The following is a 19,712-nucleotide window of genomic DNA, read 5'->3' as shown; positions in this document are numbered from 1 at the left end:
AGCTTTTTTATTGAAAATATTGATGATACTCTCACTACTATTGCCATTGCTACGCCCACTACTTAAGTTGTTTTTACTTTATCAGCGCAGTTAATTTTAGTTAGATGATCTTATTAGTCATCTTACAACCGACAGATCTAATCACAACTGTTCCAATATAATTGGATATTCAATAATAATTGGATCAGATCAAATGTAATTTTTGAAAATTCAAATGGATCAGATCGGGTTTTGAATGGGACATCCGATTCAATAGACAATCGTACCAAATTGATCTAATTATTATCTATTTTCCATCTAATTATACTTATATATTTTTAAAATATATTTACTAATTTTATATATTTATTTATTGAAAAATATTAACTAATTTTATTTTTAATATGCATTAAATTACATAAAAAATGCCTTAGATATCACATATCACCTATTTATAGCATTACTAAATATATTTTGAAAATATATAAATAATATACATATTTATTAATTTTATATATTTATATATTTTTAAAATATACTCGTTAATTTTATATATTTGTGTCTTATATAATGAGAATTAGGTTTTGAATTATGAGAATTAGGTTTTGAATTATGTCATATATATATATATTTCTTTTGAATGAAATTCAACTTAAATGATGACTAACAAAAATTAGATAAATCTAATGCAGTCTAATAGAAAATCAGTAAATGCGTTCAATGATTAAAACCGATTTAATCCAATGTATTTATCAGATCGATTGACTCAATTTAATTGAGTTGTATCAGTTAACAAATTACAACATCTAATAAATAATAGAATTGAATCAGTTAAATCCAAATCCTGATCCAATAATCAACCCTAATCTACACGTGTTCCTCTTTATATATAATAATTCGTTAATTTATTTAGTATTCATTTTATGATTGTTATAATATTAAATTTAATTATTATTATAAATATATTTGTTAGATAGAGAGCCCCACATTGCTAATGTGTGGAAAGATAACAGAATATATAAGATGAATAAGCTATTCCTCCCATAGCCAATTGGTTTTGAGATGAAACTCGATTCATCTTATCCCAAATTCTAACATGGTATCAGAGCAAAACAAATAAAAAAAATCTCTAGCGACTATCCGACCAAAAAAAAAAAACCGATCGAAGTAGAGCCAAAAAATAGAGCCACCGAAAATTCAAAAAAAGAAACTGACCCAAGAGCCAAAAGTCAAAAAATGTCACTTGTGATTCGGTGATAATGAGCCAAAAAAAAAGAGCCACCAAAAATCCAAAAATACCGATCCAAAAAGTAGAGTAAAAGAGCCACTTATGATCACGGATAGTGAGCCAAAAAAGAGCTGCTTATGATCGAGCTGTCTAAGATGGTGAGCAAATAAAATAACTACCATCTTGAGGGGGATGTTAAAGAGTCACATTGCTAATGTGTGGAAAGATAATAGTATATATTAGATGAATGAGCTACTCCTCCTATAGCCAATTGTTCGTACTCTTCTCTTATCTTTAAATAATGTTGAGTTGTGTTTTCTCAATCGATCTGCAAACAAGCTGGCTCATGTTTTAGCTAGGATTCTTATTTCTCTCCAGGTCGTGTGCTTCAATTGGAGAATTGTTCTAACGAAGTGTGTTCTATTGTTATTAACGATTGCTAGTTAATAAAGTTGCTAAGTTTATTAAAAAAAAAAAATCAAAATAAAATAGAAAATATTAAGAAAAAATTAATACAATAATCAACTATACTAAAGGCATTGGAACATTACAGTATTGTTCTATATATTAAATTAATTGGAAAATAGAACAAGTGGAGCAAGAATTTCTGAATCAATTCTATGATTATAACATAATTTTTTCAGATGATTTCGAAGCATATTTTTGAAGGAGATATGTTTTTATATATTGTAATTAGTATTGTACCTCCATCAAATCAAAAGAGAACAACATGTGTTTGTGTTATTATTATTATTATTATTATTATTATTATGACAAATTCTATTTCAGGTTATATGGTATTGTCTAAGTCTACAACTTTCTATAGCTTAATTTGGCATATACATTTAATAATACAGCCTCTTGATTATGTGTAGGGAACTATTTAATCTTCAAAATAGTAAATAAAAAAAAAAAAGATAAAAAAACACAAAATTACTCTTTTTCTTGTCCATGTAGGTAAATATAATAAATATTGGAAGTACCTACCTAGCTCAATTTCATGATCATGAAATAATATCAATATATATAAAAATATAATCTGATTTTGATTAGTTGTTGGGTCACAGCAAACTAGCTCTCAGTGTGCACACTATATGCACATACATACCTATAGCAATTATATTTATTTATTTAATAAAAAAATAATGCAAGCAAAGGCAAGTAATAATATCAAGACACAGAAGCAAAAAGATTATGATAGTTTAATTTTGTTGGCCACCTAACAGAAAAGTTGTGAAACTAAATCATGCTGGAAAGATGAACATTTTTTACTTATTATTTTATAAATAGAAAAAAGAAATTATTAATACTATTAGACATATATCTGTAAAGGCTCCTCTAAAAGTTGCTAATTTTAAACATGTCATTACTGATTATTACAAGCAAATAGAGACAGGTACTTGTAACAATTTCAAATTAATATTTGAAAAAGATGTACACACACAAATAAAAAGAGAAGGTATGAGCTCATCATCATGTGCTTAGGCCCCAACAGAAGAAGAATCAAATTATTTTCCAGGCATTATTAGTTATGGTATGGTGTTTGTTTGAGTTGCCACAATGTTAGAAATAATAAAAGATCATTTAAGTCATATATAAGATTGGAGAAATTATTTATAAAGTTTGATAGAGATTATTATTGTCGTTTCTCAAAAGCTACACTACTCCCCACTACATGTAAATAACATGGCAAAGAAAGGAATCTCTTAATGGAAGTTAAATGTCAATATCTCATATCCTACACTTCATTATCTCTCTTTTAGAATTTGTTTGTTTTTCTTTTCTCTAATTGAGATTGGTTCGAAAAGCATGCATGTGCTTCCTTGTAATTGTTGAAAGATTCTAGTTGAACAATAAAAAGAGTAATTGAATTGATCTTATATTAGACATATCAATTATCATCACTACTACTATAGCTAGTTCACTTTGCCCACCATTAAGGCACCACCATTTTTCTTTTATGTATCAATTATTAAGCAATTAAACCATTCATGATAAGATAAAAAGAAGAAGAAAAAAAAAAGCAAAGTACTTGAATACTCATTGTAGAGAATTTTATTGTTATTATTATTGAGAACTCATTTGAGAAAAACAATGGGATCCAATTTTTCAGTAGTAATTTATAATTGGACAGTTTTAAATCAAGTCCCACTCCCACCGGTACCTTTGATTAAAAAAAACAAACACAAAAGCAAAAGAGATAAGGGACTTTTGGTACTATTAGACAAGTGAGAACAAGAGACCTCAACTTGGGCACTTTCTATTGTCATCTTCTCTTCCCCACTTTTGCTTTAGATTATAGTAATTACAGTATGGTTGAAGTAAGACTGAACAAATATACATACATAAATATATATTTATATATATATATAAGGGCTTTTTATTATGGCCAACAGCCCTAACAGCAAAACCCACCAAATTGATCCAACTTGGGACTTGAACCAAAAATCTATGTGATGATTAAAGAATCTCTAAAGTGTTGATTTGACAATAATAAACATTTTAACACTACTAATAAAGAAATAAATAAAGTAAGGAATACAAATTTGATGCCAACTTGGATTCTTAGCTTTGACTCGGATGAGTTTTGATCATCATCAGATGACTAGGAGTCAACTTCAAGAATCCTATGTAAGCCAGAGCAGGCTTTATTGAGAAGTTGCTTGCTGTGTCATTGGAGGGCATTCATAATTTTGACAAATATGCACTATAAAAATTATTAGATTTTATTCAAAAAAAAAAATATATATTAGATTAAATATCTTTTTGTCACACCCCATTTTTCCAAAGTTGGGACCACACTATCATAAAAAAATCCATCTTTTGCATTATTAAAGATTTTACAACTTGTAAGTAGCGATTCAAGTCACGACACGATAGTACGATATATTTGATACGAATTATTGCGTATTAAAATCATGAAAAGTAAAAACAAGTTAAAATTAGATCAAATCCAAATGACTCAATAATTATTTAGTTTAGGTTAGAGTCAACGCATGTAATATGAATTGACTCGTTTATCTTCAATATATTATTAAAATTGTAAATTTATAGTTAAATATTATATATAATTTTCAAAAAAATAAATCCAAACTAAAAAAAATTTACTTACAAGAACATAAAAATATAGCTTACTTACATTTAATATTAACAATTTTGTTTATTGTATAGATAATCTACGATTAATTATTTAATTAATTAATTTTATTTATTTATTTATTATTCAAATTAGTCAGAAAAATTGACACAATTAAATATATATAATTTAAATATTTAATATTAATTATGTTAATCGATATAGTTTTAAGTATAATCGACATGTGAACATAATAAATTGACATACGAACACAATGAATTAGATTAAAATTAAAATTTCTAGCACTAAAAATATACAGGTCGATTAAGATTAATCAATTCATATCATCAACGTATTGTTCTTTGTTGGCGACATCAAAAAACACAATTATGATATAGAAGAGCTCACACTAAAGAAAAAGGAAAAAAAAAAAAAGAAGAAGAAGCATTTCTTTATGGGATTATTTCTGAAATACATTAAATAACAAAATTAAAATTACAAAAATATAATTGTATGAAATTTTAAATATTTTTACAGTTTTTAAAATTTTATTTATTGAAAATATAATCTTTTAATATTTTCATGTTATTTTTTATGTTATACTCTTGTTATTTTGTTGTTGATTTTTTATTATTTGTATATTATTTTGATGTTTTCTTATTACTTTTATGTGATAATTTCTTATTTTTATAGAATACCGTAAATATATATAAAAAAAATATTTAAACGTAAAGTAAAATTTTTATCAAAAATAATATTGGTGTAAATTTTCCATTAACTAATTAGTATTAAAATAAAAAATTTATACATGTGTCCAATTTACAACAATTAATCATAGTTAACTATTGTAAACCAATCTAATTGAGATGGTTTTTGCATGTTCAGTTCACTATGTATGTTTTCATAAGTATATTGTTATTAAGTTTGTAATATTCCCCAAAAATTATTATCTTAAATTAACATGTGATCCGAAATTTAATCCTAAATTAACATGTGATCCGATATTTAATCCGATACTTAATTACACTAATAATGATACGATATCAAAAACATTACCACGATTGATGTCTTAGCCAAATATTTCAAAGTTGGCTCCACGAGATAAGAATCTAAGTTACTACTCCAAGTCCATGACTGAATCATTATTGTGAATATATTAAGAAATGACAAACATGGTTACGGTACGTATAGTATTGAATGTCTCAGTTGTGGTTGTTTGTATCAGAAACATCCCATATCCAAGAGTAATATCAATGTCAGTTGTGGTTGTTTAAACTTTCAAGGCCATCACCCAATAACAGATAATCAATCACACATCAGCTTCTGGCAATTGACACTAGTTCAGTTTGTAATAAAATAAGAGAACTTCTCACAAACAGTTTACACGTATACATTTATTATATACTACACTGCTCTATACAATATACCTCATTTTAAAAGGAAATAACATAATTGCTCTCATAGAAAAAGTAAATGAAACGAAACTCGTGTCATTGTACGGACACTTGATTGTGTGACTCTTGTGCTCAAACGTCAAGAACTTGGCAACTGACTAATTCCTTGGGACCGAAGTCCTTCCTCGCGATGACCTTCCAGATAACTGCATCTGAATCTGCCTGTGAGTCAGAGGATTCAGATGTGAGAGAAGCTGAGCTCGACGGAATGGAATCAGGGCTATCGTGCTGTAGATCAGCACGCAAAATTGCAATCCTATGATTGGCATCTTTGGTGATGACATGAAGCTTTCCGTGAAATCCAGCAAGCAAATATGGAGATTCAGAACCTGCAAAATCATAGATGGGGACTTTTCCTATAACAACCTTCCAAACATCTTCCCCATGGTCATACACCTTAATCTTACCACTGTCCAAGGAACTAGAAGGATCAAAAGCGTATAATTCACCATCTACCACAACACTCAACTTTGTTCCTGCTTGACGTGCAGGCCAGCCTTCTCCCATGCCAGCTGGCATTTCATTCCATGAATTTGTATCAGGGTCATAAACTTCTCCCCCAACATCAACAAAGAAGGGCCATGAATACAGACTTTGAGGCACACATAACTTTCCCATGTATGAAGTCAACCCAGTTGCAATAGGCTTTAGCATGTCAGCCAAAAAGGCAGTGGGTAACACTTGAGCTTTCGAGAAGGGCATACTTGGCACTTCGGACCATGTACCTGTGGAGGGGTCAAATACTTCGGCAGATTGAAGCGGACTCAATCCACCTCGGCCTTGACTAACCCCCCCAACAACATAGAGTTTGCCATTCAAAATTCCTGTCTTACAATAGGCCCTGCCTGCGGCCATAGCAGTTACTTCAGTCCATGCATTTTGCACTGGGTCGAATTTCCAGACACATTTCATGGCTGCAGATCTAGAAAACCCACCTACGACGTAAAGGCATCCATCCACGGCGTTAACAGCACAACCACAAAATGGCATTTGATCTAAAGTGTTCCTACGCCCAAGCCAGTCTCTAATAGAGTCAGCAATTTTGATGCTAGGCCCCAACATGTTCCACATCCAATACATGGAAAAACCACCTTTATTTTGTCCTTCTTCATAAACAACATCAGGCATGGAAGGTAGCCTCAGCCATCTTTCCGATAAGGGGTCCAAAGCATGCCATAAAAACCTCTCGTCCTCCGCTTTTGTCAATAGATACAGCCATTCTTCAGTGGTGCCAAGTTCCTTTCTCAACTTAAAAAGTTCAGGGCTCATAACAGTTGCCTTCCACTTTCGCGACACCATTCTCACATTAAAGTAGTAAATTCTAGGAAGCCTAGCGATAATCTGGATAGACAGCTCATCAGGAAGACTAGGAATCAGTCTGGGGTTCTCCTCAGCAACACTTGGGCACATTCTTTGCCTCTTGCAGGTTTCATATTCAGACACCTCGTGATACTCCTTCATCCTGGATTTTGAAGCAGTCAAACTCAATAAATTCCCCATTAGGATGGGAAAACCAAGGGAGGAAGGTTACTCAACTCTTGAAAGAAATCCTTCCTGGTATATCTATAATGAGAACAGGTGGTGCCCAATTTTTCGCCACTTGTATATAGTTCGTATTATAATAAAATGCTACATAAATTAGAGAGAATAAAAGTAAACACTAACAGTAAATAAACCAAACCAAATACAAATTAAAGAGGCTGGTTAAGAGATTATGAGTACAAATAACTAAATATATTACAGTGAAATAAATGGTGAACCAGATGCTCGAAAGAAGAGAAACAAAATCTTCATAGTTTACCAAACATTCTTCTTTTAAACGTGAGTATAAACCGTATTTATAGGTTGAACATCTAACTGAGACTTAAACAAAAAATCAAAAAAAAAAAAAATGAAAGTGGAAAGAAAATTCCTAATAAAACTAGGATTTAGTGATTACACCCCCCACAATGCACAACTAAAACTAGATAATTTAAAAGTGCAAAACTTTAAACTGCACAGAAAATACTAAATAAAAAGAGTAATTCAAAACGTGCAAACAAAGTTCTACTAAAATCCCCTTCTCTTCCTTAATTAAATTTAGGGGCTAAAGTTTATGCTGATTTGTTTGCAATTAAAAATACAAAAATCTTTCTATAAATACATCTACACGTATGTGCGTGTATATATATAAGTTAAGAACACTAAAACCCCTCTCCCTCCAGAAAATCGCCAAACTTTCCACACTTAAAAGAATAGAGGGTTTGGTCACTCACAGTTGTTACCAAAAAAAAAAAAAAACCAACAATTCCAAATTCCACTAATTCGAGATAAAAAAAAAATCCAATAAATTAATAAACACAAAATACCCAAGAATATTTTCACAAATTCGAACCCGTAAATTCGAGGAGGACATATTAGCTTAGATCGTTAAATACAAAAAAAAATGCAAATTTATTCTATTAAAGGATATAAGGGCATCGATTTGTGACCTGGAGATTGTTGTGGGAGGAGGGAGGAGGCGATCCATGACGATGAGGCGTGGGTTGGTGCTGAGTCGAGTCGACCCGAGCCGCTGAAATGAGAAGAAGAAGAAGAAGAAGAAGAAGTAGCTGAAGGAAGAAGTTAATGTGGATGACTACGTACACCCTCTGCTGCTATGTGTATGTGGTTGGTGGGGCCACGTGGCTTCCAAAATTTGCACGTGGACAGTGGATGGGAATGGCATGCATTCTTCTTTTTTCTTTTTTAATAATAAACTAGTTTGGGCTTTTTCTTTAAAAAAATTTTACAAAAATACTAAAAATTAAGGAAAAATTACAAAAATATTGGGACACAAATATTTTTATATTTTTATGTATTAAAAATATTTTATTAAAATTTTAAAATTATAAAATACGTAGTACTGTGTTTTAGTAAAATAAAAAAATAATTCAAAAATAACTCTAGAACAACTTAATAAATAAAATGAAAACAACAAAAAATAATTATAAATTAACAAAAAATAATAATAAAATATTGACATAATTGCAATAAGCAAAACAATATCAGCTCATCAATATGTTTTTGTATTACGATTTTTTTCACTTAGTTTTGATAACTTGATTTATCTTTTTATACTGTTATATTATTTTTTTTCATGAAATTTGTTGTTACAACGTTATTCTTTTAACTTTTTTTTTTCTCTTTTTCTTTTTGAGTTAGTGATAGTAAAATGATAATTTATTTTTAAGTTTCTAAAGTCGGTGGCTGCAAAAAGTGAAGTTGTTAAGTTAGTTAGGTAATAACCAACTTAACTAACTCTCTTTTGAGTGAGATCTCCACGTTAGCATAAGTATGAATGCTTCTGGGAGCATATAATGAGGGCTTCTAGAATTACGAACCAATGCACTCGTTGAAGGAACTTTTCGAATAGGAAAGAGCCAGTTGAAGTTGACTATTTGAAAATCCTTTCTAGGAGGAACAACTAGCCATCCAAAACTCCTTTCTGAAAGGAAGGCTAGCTTTCCCAAGGACCCTTCCTAGAAGGACAAGAAAGCCTTCCAGGACATGCTTCCGTGAGTCAACAACGTTCCAAAAATGATGATAACTTTTGGAAACCTTTTCTATTGGAGGAACTATACCACAAATTCCACCTAGTTACTTCAAATTAAAATATTGACAGTGATGAAGAAAGAATACAACCATCATGGTTGGTGTTCTAGAAATCTTAGTTTACTAACTTTTGAGATTGACCAAGTTTAAGCAATACTTGAACTTATTTATTGTTAAGACCTTAGTCCCAACATCAGCAGGATTATCTTCTGTTCTGACCTTCTCTAAATCAACCAACCCTTCTTTTATCTTCTCTTTAATCTGGTAGAGTCTTATATCTATATGTTTGCTCTTTTCATGATAAGTCGAGTTCTTACAAAAATGGATGGATGACTAGCTATCTGAATATACAATCATTCCCCTTTGATTTGTTTCAATTCATAAAGAACTCCCTTAAGCCATAATGCTTCCTTGAATGCTTCTGTAATTGTCATGAATTCTGCTTTTATGGTGGAAAGAGCAACCATGGACTGTAGTTGGGCCTTCTAGCTTATATAGTTTCAGTTTGTCAAAAAAACGTAGGAAGTGGTTGATTTTCTGGTATCTCTCTTCGAGGCATAGTCAGCATCCACGAACCCTTTTAACTCTAATTAATCCATAATATATAATAAACCTTAATAATTCATAATTAGGTTTCTGGGATATTACATCTGAGGTTTTATCTAAGCTTTGAGATGTGCCTTACGTTTGTTAGCACCTTGATTCCACCATCATACTGTTTGACGGCAACCTTCCCGGTTCTAATGACCTTGTATGAATGATCATTACCCATTAAAACCTTACCTCCATCGACTAATTTATAATCAAAAAATGACCCTTAGCTCAGACGCATGTGATAAGTGCATCCGGAGTCAAGAATCCACTCCCTGTTCATGGAGGACTCTGAGATAGAGAATAGTTCTCCATCTGTGGAGCAGTTATCACTATCCTCCGCAATTACAGGAGAATCATTCCCGTGGTGATGATGCCAATTGTCCTTCCTATCTCCATTGTGAGATTTATTGAAGCCTTGTTGCTCCTTGTACTTCTTTTAAAATCTTTGCAAGTGTCCAAACCTTCCACAGAAGTAAGACTTTCGAGTTTTCCTTCTCTCTAGACATCGATCTTGATTGAGAGTGATGGTGTTTACTCTTTAAACTTACTTTCTTGGGTGATCTTCCTCTTTCCAAACACACTTCTTATTTTTTAGATTCTTTTTCCAATTGTAATTCAAAAGCTTTCGACTTAAGTGTGGCAAGAACATCCTCCAATGTAATCATGTCTCTGCCATACTTGATAGCATCCTTTACTTCTTGATATGCAGTTGGGAGCGATCTCAGCAAAATGATGGTCTGACTTTCTTCATCAACCTTGTGATTTATATTAGTCAATCCTACAATAATCTCATTAAATCTATCAATATTGTCATCTAAAGAAAGGAAAGAAATCATTCTAAAACTGTATAACCTTTCTAGTAAATTGAGCTTACTAGTTATTGATAGTTTTAAGTATATTTCTTCCAACTTGTTCTAGACTCTTTTTACCGTCTTCTCTGGGATGAGTTTTCTTCGAACACTGTTTGACAGATACATGATGATCGTGTAATACACTATCTCCTCTATTTTTTCTTTTTCTTCTGGTTTCTTCTTGGCCAAAAGCTTCTCATCGCGAAGAGCCTTGGATACCTTCGGGTGCACTAGGATTCCTTTCAAACTTTCTCTCCGTAGTGCAAACACTACTACAAAAGGGCTATTCCCAACGATTTATAACTGTCTTTTATATTATTTCCCAACGGTTCATAAAACTGTCTTTAAAGTCTCATGTTCCATCGAATTTCTCCAATTTGAATCTCTCCATTGATGACATTAAAGTTTCTTCTAGAATTACAGCGGAAAGAATCTTAATTCTGCGTTCTTGATCGATTACCAAGTTTTAATTTGTGGGAAAATTACAACTAGTAGTGTAGAATCAAAACAGCTAAACTTTAAAGAATCAAACAATTAACAATGACAAGAGTGACAAATCATGATCAATACTAGAAGAAAAATAGGGATGAATAGAGCATTAAGATTCAGAAACAATTCAAGTAGTAAAACAATAAAATCAACACCAAGATATATAGTACTGGTTTAAGTTCGATAGATTGACACTACAAAAATTAAGGTTTATAACGAGCACAAAAGTTCTCGGTACAACTTGAAATGTCACCAGGAAACCTTTATACCGAGAACAAGTCCTCAGTATAATGTTCTCGTTAGAGCCTCGTCGGTACAAGTTAAGATCTACCGAGGACAAGAAAATTATTGTCGGTAAAGGGTATACCGAGAACATTTGTTGTCAGCAGAAGTTTAGGAAGTTCTCAGTGGCATCCTTAGCATTTGACAATTCTAACTAATTTTTACTGAGGAAACTCTTCTCGGTAGAATGTTTTACCAGAACACAAGCAGTTTTTTCTCCTTTTCTTTTTAAATTAATTTTCACAATTATATTATTCCATTTTATTTTGATATTAGTAATACACAAATGATAAAAATAAAATTCATTAATAAACTTCATTAAGTTTTTCTTTTTATACTTTTGAGTTGTGCTAAATATAAAAATAAAAGAGTTCGAATAGACACTAAACATAAACATAACTACTAACTCGTTCTTCTTTCATGGCTCAACTGATCTTTAAATTTTTGCCTATTTGCTGAGTTGATCTCCGAACGTTTCTAACAAAATAAAATTGAGTTATTAAGTAAAATTAAAATAATTAAGTACAAATTCAATTGCGTTAAAGAAAAAAAATATATACCTTTACTTAAGGTCGTCCTAAAAACTCAAGGGCCTTCTTCCACTGGTTTGTTGTACATCCACCATATGGAGTTGTCGAACCATTCTTTTTCAAGTGATCATGAAATTCACTCTTGATCTGCTCTGTATCTTTCACGACCAAAGTCAAATACATTGTACTATAAAATAAACTTTATTAGTAAATATGATATACAATTAAAGAGAAACATATAAATCTAAAAATAATTCATCTCGACTCTTGAGAGTATCCTTCTCTTTTTGGGATCTTGTAAATGTGTCCAATCTTTGCAGTTTGGATCTGTGTACTGTCGTACAAGCAAATCTAACTTCCTAGAAAAATTGGAGTTGTATAGACCTACCTCCTTGTGTGTTTTTCCTTTGAATCTCACTCAAAAGGTAGTGGACGCCCGAGCTCTTCCTGTTTCTCTCGTATGCTTAATCCCTTATGGTGTTTCTATTTTTTTGAAGGAGCTACTATCAAGGCATTGAAGACTAGAAGATTAACAGAACTTATTAGATAGATAGATAGATAAAGTGGTAATGATACATAGATAGATTAAACTGACCATTGCAAGGCACAAATCTAAATTATATAAATGTATATATAATTATATTTTTATATATAAAGACCAAATGCAAAGGCCCAAATTAAAAAAGAACAAACAAACAAATATAGGTACTTATACATTCATAGTTTTGGTTTCCAGTAGAAACTCAAAAACTATTCAACTATAACTCTAAAGGACTTTTGTAAGTTTGACAATTACATATGTTCAAATTTTTAGTCTATAAAAAGGACTAGACAGTAAGCATAATCATGACATATAGTAGAAAATTATAAACTAAAGAGCATCACAGAAAAATCTTCTATCACAAAAATAAAATCAAAAGCTTAAATCTTATTTCAAGTAAATCGATCTAGAAAACTTAAAAATTTATTTCCTAGCATTTTGCTCTCTATAGACTTCTTTTATTTAACAAGTTTTATCAAGTATATTTTAGAAAATGCACTTAATTTTATGGCTATAGAGTTAGACTTCTATAGTGTCAAGAGGGGTAACTAGTTTGGTCATTCATTTATCTAGTTAATTCTTACTACTATGAAGATGAGTCTTTTGGCTAAAAATGGAGACACCAAGGATGATTTGAAGCTCCCTATTGATGACTAAATAGGTAAGACTAATGATTTTATGAAGTTATCATCTTTGTGATTTGTAATGATATTAGTAATTAAAAAACTTAACTGTGCTTCTTAAGTGAACTTTAATTAGTGTCTCACATATAAAAAATAACAATCAAAGAGAGGGGGGGAGAGTACCGTAGAAAAAAAAATACAACAACATATTCTGAAAATGCAACATTAATAAAAATTAGAGAAAAGAAAAGGAAATAACAAAAAATCTGAGAGAGTGAGTTAATTAGCTAGAATATGAAATGTAAAATATAATAACAAATAAAAAATATCATAGACAGTCATATATACCCAAACAAACAAAAATAAATAATTTTTACTCAAAAAGATATAAAAATAAAAATATATATAGCAAATGTACGTATAAATACCTTTAATTTTCTGAGATTGAGCATGATAGAAGACAAGCTTCAAGGTTCTATTCCTCTCCTTTGTCTCGGATCTAAAGAAATAAAATAAAAAAAAACAAAACATATCCATTAAAAAACACAGAGATAGATAGGTTAATAGCAAAAATGAAGTTTTGGAGAAGATTCTGAAGGTTTTAGAGGATAGATAGATGGAGAGAGAGGAAAAAATAGGGTTTCATAAATGGGGATTTTTTTTATTCAGAGAAAAATGAAGGAGATGAACAAGGTTACTAAATATAACACTACCTGTAATGAGGACAATGTCCTCGTTAGAGCCCATGTTCTCGTTAGAAGAACTTAGAACCCCTAAAAAATGCGCGAAATCTTGCCGCCAATGTGAAATTTCCTCTATCGATGATATTTTTCAATGTCCTCGGTAAAAGTGTTCACGATACAGCCAAACTTTTTTGTAGTGCGATGTGATCTATGACTCTACTCCAGTTCTGGAACACCACTAAATCATCTTTATTGATTGAGCAAGAATATGTATAATACAGTTGAGATAGATTCTTTGATGAGTTTTCTCAAAGTGTTTCAACTCTCACACTCTTACCCAAGAATCTTCTTCATCTACAAAAGATTCTTCATACAAAATCCAAACCCAATCTCTTTATTTTCTCTGTACCTTTCTCTCTCTACCTCTCAATCTTTTCTCTCTCTACCTCGAAATTAAATCTAGCCGTTGTATCTGAAATGATAAGTGTTGGTGGTATTTATATGCTTAGGATCAAGATCCTAAAGTCGGCGGTTGCAAGCGAGATTGTTAAGTTATAGTTAGGTAATAACCAACTTAACCAACTCTTCTTTGAGCGAGATCTCCATATGTCAACATAAGTATGACTGCTTCTGGGAGCGTATATATGAGGGCTTCTGGAATCACGAACCAAGACACTCACCGAAGAAACTTTCCGAATAGGAAAGAGCAACCTGGAGTCAACTATCTGAAACTTTTTTCTAGGAGTTCTAGGAGGAACAAGCCATCCGAAACTTCTTTTTGAAGGAAGGCTAGCTTTCTTGAGGACTCTTCCCAGAAGGACAAGAAAGGCTTCCAGGACTTACTTTTGCGAATCAACAGTTTTTTAGGAATAATGATAACATTTAGAGACCTTTTCATCAGGAGAAACTATACCACAATATGTAAATATATAATTCAAACACAATATATACATTCACCTTTTTTTTTATGGAAGTATACATTCACTAGATGTTGTTGTAGATTGGATGCTTAAAGTATAAGAGGTTGTTCCTCTTGATTAGTTTCTAAAATAATTTGAACTGCACTTACCACTAACCTATTTTGCTCTCTCTCGCTCTTTTCTTCGTAAGAAAAACAAACTTCTATATACATATGAAAAATTAATGCAAGCCTAGCTAATTCATTAGTAATTAGTTGATGACAGTAGTCATAGGGCAGAGCAATGAGGAAGAAGAACCGGGAGACTCATGTGATGAGTAGAGATGATGATGGCTTTGATGAATGATAATGTTGGTACTATTGCTGCAACCCAAATTATTCATGGAATTCGCTATTAACATCCCACGATTTATTGAAAGCTCATTCTCCAAATACGATAATCCATCAGACATTGATGGCCACACACCACTATGAATAATACTAGTATTAAGCTCATCATCATGATCAACCTCTTCTTTTTTGACTGGCTCTACTACTACTTCTTCTTTTTCTTCTACCTCTAGCTCTTTAAAATCGTCATCATCAACATGGTTTTCCTCTAAATTATCATCATTGATGGTGATGAGATTTACTATGAGTCGGCCGTTGTGACGGTGGCACTCAAGGTAGCGGTGGTGTTGCACTCTGTGTCCTTTGAGTATGAGTCTTCCGTCTTCATTATGTCGTGTCAGAACCCACGGCATAATTATTGCACCAGTACTACCCAAATTCCTTGTTCCCGCCACCATAGGCGCCATAGATATAGGCGGCGGATAACAAGGGTGCTCTTTTTTCTTTTTTACTCTTGAATTATAATTCTTATTCTCATTCTCATTCTCATTCTCCTTCTTCTTTGTATTCCTATTCATCATCATGGTCTCTTCTTCATCGTAATTGGAGTGAGAACTGAGTATGTGCACGCCGCTATCCGTCCCCATTATTATGTCATCCACTAGTGAATGGTTCATCAAAACCCTATTGTGGGAATGGAGAATTTTCTGTTGTTCATGAAGAGGATAATGGTGATTATTGTTTGCAATGGCAGGGGTTTGAAGATCATGTGGTTGTGGTTCTGGCTGCCCTAATTGTGATTGTGTAGCGTGAATGATGAGCAGGGTTTTGAGTCCAAGCTGGAGATCATTATTATCATTGGTAGATGGTGATGGTGATGGTGATCTACTAGAAGAAATAGAGGAAATCTTGGATTTGATTCTACTAAACATCTTTCACAACTACTGATCACCCAATATCAAATCCGTATTTATTGTTAAACGAAGTAATACTGAACAGGAGCATTAATATTTAGAGAAGAGAACGTTATTGTTCAACTATAAGTAGTGTGTACTGGCTAGTGTTGAATGAAATAAATACCTGTATACAAATTAATTAGAGTATATTAGGATCTATATATATACGAATTTGAAAATTATGATTTAAAAATTTAATTTGAAAATACACATATACAATAATATCATAATTTGGTTAAAAAAAAAGTACATTTTTGTTTGCATTGAGAGTAATTTGATGTAAATATGATTCAAATCTATATTTTGTCAACACCACATATGGCCACGATTCTGATACTCGTGTCTTTGTGTCCCATCTTCATAAGTGAAAATGTAAAGAAACGTACGTACAGAACTTTCTTTTTAAGCATTATTCAAAATATAATTGGAAAGTTTTTTTTTTTTCTTTCTAATCAATGCCCTCTGACCTAAAATCAAAAATGAAAAGAAATATGTACATACAAGGAATCTCACCCACTAAACAACAATAATTATATCAATATATAATTATACGGTCTACGGGTATATATGTATTTATATAGTAACTCTCATCAAACGACGAGACATAAATTTTGTTCTAACAAAAGTGTCCGCCAGTTCCAATTTTTATTAGTTCTTTAAAATTAGGTGAAAGTCCTACATTTAAAAAGATATTAATGTATATAGATTTGTTTTATATTTTCTACGACAATTTAAAGTTAGTAAAATGTTGATTTTATCTTTGTTTTTGTCAGTTTTGTTTTGTTGTAGTATGAGTAAATTAATCAATAATTTTTTTTTTTATTTTCTTAAAGAGAAAAGATTATGAAAAGAATTTTATTTTACAAACAATATTCCTTGTAAAAGTGAGATCTAATTTTATGAGAAAAATAACAAAAAATATATATATATACATATATATATAGATAGATATTTAACAGTACTACAATAGTGAGAGTAAGAATTACTTGCAATCTGAGTCAAGGAAATAAAGCAGGACAAGTGTCGAGTTTTATATCTCATCACAATCTTCATCAACGTCGAGTGAGACTCTGTCGACACATTTTAAAAATGACATTTAAAATGAGACAGAATCTTACTTTGCCAATGTTATTAAGACTATGAATAATTAAAATCTCACGAGTGAGATTCTGTAATAATTAAAATCTCACCAATCAATTATTATATTACTAAATCTAAATGAAGAAGAAGAATTTGATTAAATATGAACCTTCTTTAACATTCTTGGTTTAACAGAATATACTTAAAAATAAAAGAATATTCTGTTAAATTTAACTATTAGGTTTGATCTCCCGTTAAAAAATAAACCCAATAATTAAACCAAAAAATTAAACAATCTTTTAAATAAACAATCTTTTAAATATTAATAATCTCTTTTTAAATTAAAAAAATCATCTTAGCCACATATCTCTCTAACAAACCTATCTTGGGAGAATATTAATAATTTTTTTATTTATTTTTTAAAAAAGAAAAATATAGATAAAATATCTAGAAAAGATAATATAAAAGAAGATTCATTGTGTTGGCTTAGAGATTTTTGGGCTTGGGCTTAAAAAAATAATAAAAAAAAAAAAGATGAAATGGGCTGTAATTAGTATTTACCTTATATGTTTGTGCTTATTTTTAGTTTTATTTTTAATTTTACCACAAAGAGGAGAAGGTTGAAAAATATTAGAATATGAAAATATTATTGGTGCTTATTAGTAATTTGCAAAGAATGTGGAAGTCTATAAATATATAGTTGTATAGCTATTATTAGATATGAAATGAGATAATAGAACTTTTTTCAATTAGAACATTAATGTACATTTTACTATTAATAACATATATTATTATAACACAACTATGTTTTACTTACTAAATATACTGACACATATTTTATTTTTATAAAACAAATCGTTCAAATAATTATACTATTTTAATTATTAATTAAAATAAAAAACTAAAATATTAAATAAAACTAACACTACGTGGTTTGGCACGTAACAATCACCTAGTATATATTTATATGAGTGTATTTTTAATGTGTATTATCAATATAATTATAAAAATTTAAAATTTTTTATACTTAATTTTGTTATTTAATTATTATTTTTTTTTTTTTACATTATATGATAAGAGTTGTTTCATGTGAGATATATAACAATAATATTAATAAAATTAAAATTTAACTATAGTTATTTTTTTAAAATATTCAAAATCATTATATAGTACTTATTAATAAATGTTCGATATATATTTCTACCATTACGCTATATTTATAGTCTAGGACAACTCTTTTTTTTTTTAAAAAAAAAGAAGAAAAAGTCTTTTATAAATTAATCTACACACCCATTTAAAACTAATCATGGTAAAATATTTGTCCAAAAAAAAAAAAAACTAATGGTAAATAAAACGTTAGATGGATATAAAATATATACTAATTTCAATTCAAGAGATATATATAGAGTTGCATCCATCCTCCTTTGCTAGCATTTTTCCTAATTTGATTATACATAAATATTATTAACTACTAATTACTACCATAATTGTCATCTATTGTTTTTTTCTAATTTTTTTTAACGAGTATAATTTAATAATAAATAATGAACGAATATGATGAAATGAAAATCTAGAAAGAGATGTACATACCAAGTTTTGAAGAGAGGAATTTGAGTACTGAAATGGAGAAGACCCAAATAATATATGACAATGTGGTGGGTAGCTAGCTAGTAGTGATGTTGAGTAGAACTGAAAGCTGATGACTTGGCTAGCTATCTATTTAGAGAGAGAGACAGAGAGTAGAGAAAAGAAAAGAACAGAAAGATATAGCTCTGACTGGTTCACTATCTTTGGGGTCAAGCTTTTTATTGAAATAATAGTGAGATCTCTCTTTCTCACATCACATATAACTGATCCCCCTCTCTACAAAATAATAGTTAACTCATGATTTTATAGCAGAAGCAATGTACTACCAGTGATTCGCCCATTACCTAAAATGCCCCTGCTCTAATAAACAATGGATAGTAATTACATAAACACACTGGGCATGCACCGCAGATTTGGCAAATGGCAGAATGGTCATATCATCATTTAATATCTACATGAAAGCGAAACGGCAGCACTTGCAGGAGAGGGGTAAGGATACTCTACGGCTGCATTGTTTTGTGAATGGTGCATCACCCTGCAGTGTCTGGAAGATTTAGAGAAGAGTCAATAGATCCCACACGTCGGAGAGCAAACCTTATTGTTGGGATTATTTAATGAGATGAGAGAACGTGTACACAGGATCACCGTAGTGAAGGTAATGAATTTGTCTGCTTTTGTATGACTCTGGCTTCCATGTTTGATGCCAAGTCTCCTACCTCTTTCTCTTCACTACCTTCTTAGACACGTACGTACAACCACTACTCCAACTTTTCCCTTCATTATTATTTTATGAAGACAATTGATTAGTCAATTTGGTCATTCATTTTTGCATACTAGTATATTATCCATGCGAGACTCTTTCTCAAATAAGACATAAGTGACACTTTTCTATTTTTAAAACAATATAATTTTTTGGAAAAAATTCTAACAATTCTTT

The 19,712-nt window shown here is 30.8% G+C and overlaps 2 protein-coding genes across 5 annotated transcripts; both read right to left on the bottom strand.

Annotated features, from left to right (window-relative positions):
* Positions 1-5,604: 5,604 nt before the first annotated feature.
* LOC115702114 (F-box/kelch-repeat protein At1g22040) lies at positions 5,605-8,363 on the bottom strand. 3 transcript variants are annotated; one of them, XM_030629585.2, is made up of 3 exons: positions 8,209-8,363; positions 7,274-7,366; positions 5,605-7,199 (listed from the first exon to the last, which is right to left on the bottom strand). In XM_030629585.2, exon 3 carries the CDS (start codon positions 7,196-7,198, stop codon positions 5,810-5,812), a length of 1,389 nt encoding a protein of 462 aa, XP_030485445.2. In that variant the 5' UTR covers position 7,199; positions 7,274-7,366; positions 8,209-8,363; the 3' UTR covers positions 5,605-5,809. The 3 variants fall into 3 exon arrangements, with proteins under 3 accessions (XP_030485445.2, XP_030485434.2, XP_030485438.2); XM_030629574.2 differs by having other exon boundaries at positions 5,605-7,366; XM_030629578.2 differs by lacking the exon at positions 7,274-7,366.
* A 6,038-nt stretch (positions 8,364-14,401) lies between these two features.
* Positions 14,402-19,219, bottom strand: LOC133032617 (uncharacterized). Of its 2 annotated transcripts, XM_061106643.1 has the most exons (3): positions 18,779-19,219; positions 17,095-17,178; positions 14,402-16,232 (listed from the first exon to the last, which is right to left on the bottom strand). In XM_061106643.1, the coding sequence occupies exon 3, from the start codon at positions 16,082-16,084 to the stop codon at positions 15,074-15,076; it is 1,011 nt and encodes a 336-aa protein (XP_060962626.1). In that variant the 5' UTR covers positions 16,085-16,232; positions 17,095-17,178; positions 18,779-19,219; the 3' UTR covers positions 14,402-15,073. The 2 variants fall into 2 exon arrangements, with proteins under 2 accessions (XP_060962626.1, XP_060962625.1); XM_061106642.1 differs by lacking the exon at positions 17,095-17,178.
* Positions 19,220-19,712: the final 493 nt, after the last annotated feature.

Source organism: Cannabis sativa, chromosome X, assembly GCF_029168945.1.
Source record: "Cannabis sativa cultivar Pink pepper isolate KNU-18-1 chromosome X, ASM2916894v1, whole genome shotgun sequence".
Taxonomy (NCBI): Eukaryota; Viridiplantae; Streptophyta; class Magnoliopsida; order Rosales; family Cannabaceae; genus Cannabis; species Cannabis sativa.
The sequence above is the reverse complement of the archived record's forward strand: the minus strand, read 5'-3'. Positions and strand labels throughout refer to the sequence as shown.